Source organism: Mycteria americana, chromosome 1 (assembly GCF_035582795.1).
Source record: "Mycteria americana isolate JAX WOST 10 ecotype Jacksonville Zoo and Gardens chromosome 1, USCA_MyAme_1.0, whole genome shotgun sequence".
Classification (NCBI taxonomy): domain Eukaryota; kingdom Metazoa; phylum Chordata; class Aves; order Ciconiiformes; family Ciconiidae; genus Mycteria; species Mycteria americana.
This window is the reverse complement of record NC_134365.1, coordinates 164,053,555-164,057,307: the sequence shown is the minus strand read 5'-3', so window position 1 is coordinate 164,057,307 and position 3,753 is coordinate 164,053,555. Positions and strand designations below refer to the sequence as shown.

The following is a 3,753-nucleotide window of genomic DNA, read 5'->3' as shown; positions in this document are numbered from 1 at the left end:
TGCATCCATTCATTTCTCACCTCTGGACTAAAATTAATGCAGAAATCACAGTTAGTAGTACGGAAAGCCCTTATAGGAGTGGTCTTGTATTATTGCACCATTAATCTTCAGGTGATCACTGCAGGCACTGAAGAGGGTCTTATTGTGTAAGCCCCGCTTTTAGCCACCTCTCGAGAGTGGTCCATCCCACTCTGTGCTAGAGCTGGGCCTCAGCTGTGTAAAGGCAGGCATGAACATTTGGGTCTGTGTCTGATCTACTTACCTTTTACGGTCAATGGAGAGAAACAGGCACTTCTAGGTCATGATTCATCTTGTCCAAATGTAGGCATCAAGAATAATTAGGTGAATCACACTCTAAAACTGCTTATTTCTCTCCACTATAATGGGAAATTATAATGGGAGGACCAGGTGATTAGCTTATATGCATACATCTACCCTGTCAGTGTCTCCAGGGAGGTGAGATGAACCTCCTCCAAGTCTAAGACAGGTGTGATGAATTGCCCTCTGGAGGGTCTCACCCCTCTCCATTGCTCAGGAAACACATCAAAGGCAGTTACCTAGCTTAGACTAGACACTTAACTTCTAAGTTACTAAAATTAAATTAAATTACTCCCACCCTGAATCTGTATCTGCCATTAATAAGCAACTATTTTTTTCTGGAACCATTGGCCATTCTCCAAAAGAGGTATCAAGGATTCAGGAAGCAAATGCAGAGAAATTTCTGAGAAGTTTCACCTTTAATTTTTTAGTATTTTATTTAAAGTTTTTGTTTTAAATTATGAGTTTTCTCTTTTGATCATCAATGTGTAACTCCAAAACACAGAACAGATTAACTCTCCTTTGGCATTGGCAGGGTTAACCTGAGTGCTCTGATGGCAGGGAGGTTGTGCCTGGCTGGTTGAGGGCAGGTTTGGACCCTTCCTCCATAACTCTTTTATGGCATCAATCTCTTCTACTTCAAGTTCTTGTTTGTCCGAAACTTGAGGAGTGAGAGGATGGCCTGCTGGAAGTTGTCTCCCGTCACTACATAGACCAGTAAGTTTCCAATAGTATTTAACGCTGCTAATGGTTTAGCTATAATAAACATAAAAAGCATCGTGTTCTTCAAGTGGCAGCTAACCGGTCGTACTCGGAGCTCCAGCCGAATCCCTCGAAAGACGTGGAAGGGGAGAAAGCACACGTAGAAGACCACCAAGAGGATGACGGCAAGTCTGCGAGCCTTTTGTTTGTAGCAAGTCTGCGTGTGGGGCCCGGTAGCCAAGGTGTAAATGATGAGCGCATAGCACAGAGTCACCGTCAGCAAGGGCAAGAAGAAGGCAAACATCGTCAGCAGCCAGTTATACCACCGACTAGTGTCAAGGTCCTCAGCAGCAGCCAGGTCCGGGCAGATCGTCCTGTTCTGTGTATGCCTCGTGGCAATCAAGATGCCCAAGGGGCTGATGGCTGCCAGGGAAATCATCCAAACTACTACGCAAGTCACCACTGCCCATCTCCGTTTTTGAACAAAAAAGCATTTAATTGGGTGGACAACTACAAAAAAGCGGAAGATGCTGAAGCAGCTAAGGAAGATAATACCACTGTACATGTTGAAGTAGAAACAAAAGTGAATAAACCTGCACATGAAGTCTCCAAAAATCCAGTTATTTCCGTTAGCAGAGTAGTGTATAAAGAAAGGAAGCGTGGCTGTATATAATAGGTCAGTGATAGCCAGGTTTAACATAATGATGGTGCTGCTTTTCCAGGGCCTCATCTTGACAAAGTAAACAAAAATGGTCACGATGTTCCCTGGGAAGCACACCAGGAAGATTAGGCTGTAAAGGACGGAGAGATAGGATTTCACCTGTAAGAAATCTTCATCCTTGCAGCTTGTCAACAGGTCTGCACGGCCTGGCAGAGCAGTAAAATTGCCGGTGTGTTCAGATGCCATGTCTGCAGAAATCTTCTTAAAGCTTTACAAAAATCAGATGCGTAGTTTTAATTGATTTGTTGGGACAAATGCATTCAGTTAAATGTTTTGTCACTGGACCAAATGCCATGTGTTTGATGAGGCATAGTAGAGGGAAGGAACGGGGATTTGCTAACATACCCAGCTCTGACCTAGATAACCCCACTCAAATGTTTAATTTCACCCTTCCCTCTCCTTTATATTTAATTTTTATAATGATTCATTTTACTTTTGCTTTATTTAACCTCCTATGTTGAAGAAGACAATTACTGCTTATCTGCAAACCTTCAGGAGTAGGAAGCACACATTTAGAGAGCTAGAGAGAGTTTGGGCTTAGATTTTGCAAAGCTGTGAATTAGTCTTAGCCTTTCAGAAAGTAGAACCGTACCCATATCTTATCTTCATTAATCTGAGCTAATCAGTGTTTTGGGCTCATGAAACCAGAGATGCTGTTCTGGTTTCATGAAAACCAAAAGATGTCAGGTTCAGACACAGACCTCAGGACCTCATGCTCCCATAACCTGACAATCATAGCTTGTTCCCTGAATATGATCTTACTCTCTTGGAGTCATCAGAGTATAAAACTTGTATGAATGCTTAATTTTTAAAAAAAATCAAGATTCATAGTGGCATAAAACTGATTTAAATGATTAAAGACTGTTTCTCAAAGCACAGAGGGAAGGTGGAAAGCAGAGATATTGAGTGAAGGCACTGATCTTGCTTCCCATTTTGTGCGAATTGGAACTAGACAGACTTGTCTCTGAAAAGGTTTCTTGTCTGCCATGGCCAATTTGAATCTCTCCACAGTGAGTTCAAGACATAACCTTTCTTGGTAGCATTTTAACCTGAAAGAATGGTAACCAAGGATTAAAATCATGTCATCTAACTTCAGATATCAAAAAGTTAGATGCTTAAAGTGGAGCCAGTCATCCTAAGCCCCCCTTTATCATCAAGGGAGAGATGTATGTTCCTCCAGGACATGATATATCTTCCTAGAGATATATATAAGAGAGGTTTCTAAGATAAATTATTTACTCTTTTGGCATACCTATTTCTTTCCATTGACGAGAAAGGCAGCCCAAGGTGACTAGTTCAGACCTGCATGTCTAACCTTTAGATGTCTCAAGTGAGGCAAGAGGTGTGCCACTGTGGGTCTTCAGCATCTCAGGTGAGAACCACTCCTCCAGATCCTAACCTAGTCCATCTGAGAAAATATTTTAAAGTGACTTCATAAAGTGCTAGACAGGATACTATCAAGCCCAAATTCCTCTCTCTTGTCTCAGAAACACAGTCTTTAAAGTAAACCAATGTTACATTGAACATGCAGGATGAAGTCATCGCATTAAAAAAAAAAAAAAAAAGAAAAAAGACAGAAGTGTACCTTGTAGTCCTGGAAATCCTGTGTATAGAATTATTTTTTGACATGACTCAGTTAACAGCATTTAACATGTTACCTGTATGGATGTTTCTGCATTATCCCAATGACTGGTAGAACATGACAAATTTTCTCTGACAAAGCCAGTCATTAAAGCTGGGACACAACAGGAATTATTTGATCCTAACCAGTCAGAAAGATGGGTATCGCTTTGTTACTCAGGAGCACTTCAGAGAGAAATTTGGACAGTTTCCCCATAATTTAGTTGAAACGGTAATGCTTTTCAATATGAATGTTAGCTCTGGTATAGCAGCTTTGCAGTCAAAGATGCGTTAGGTAAAGGCCATGAAGATTGTTTTAAACAAATCCAGATTTACATTCAGACAAAAGCTAGGCATGTACATGTTTTCTCTCTTTTCTGCTGCTTGGTGAC

The 3,753-nt window shown here is 41.1% G+C and overlaps 1 protein-coding gene across 1 annotated transcript; it reads right to left on the bottom strand.

Moving 5' to 3' along the window:
• Positions 1-952: 952 nt before the first annotated feature.
• On the bottom strand, positions 953-1,927 carry LOC142404956 (2-oxoglutarate receptor 1-like). Its single transcript, XM_075491960.1, has one exon. The coding sequence runs from the start codon at positions 1,925-1,927 to the stop codon at positions 953-955; it is 975 nt and encodes a 324-aa protein (XP_075348075.1).
• Positions 1,928-3,753: the final 1,826 nt, after the last annotated feature.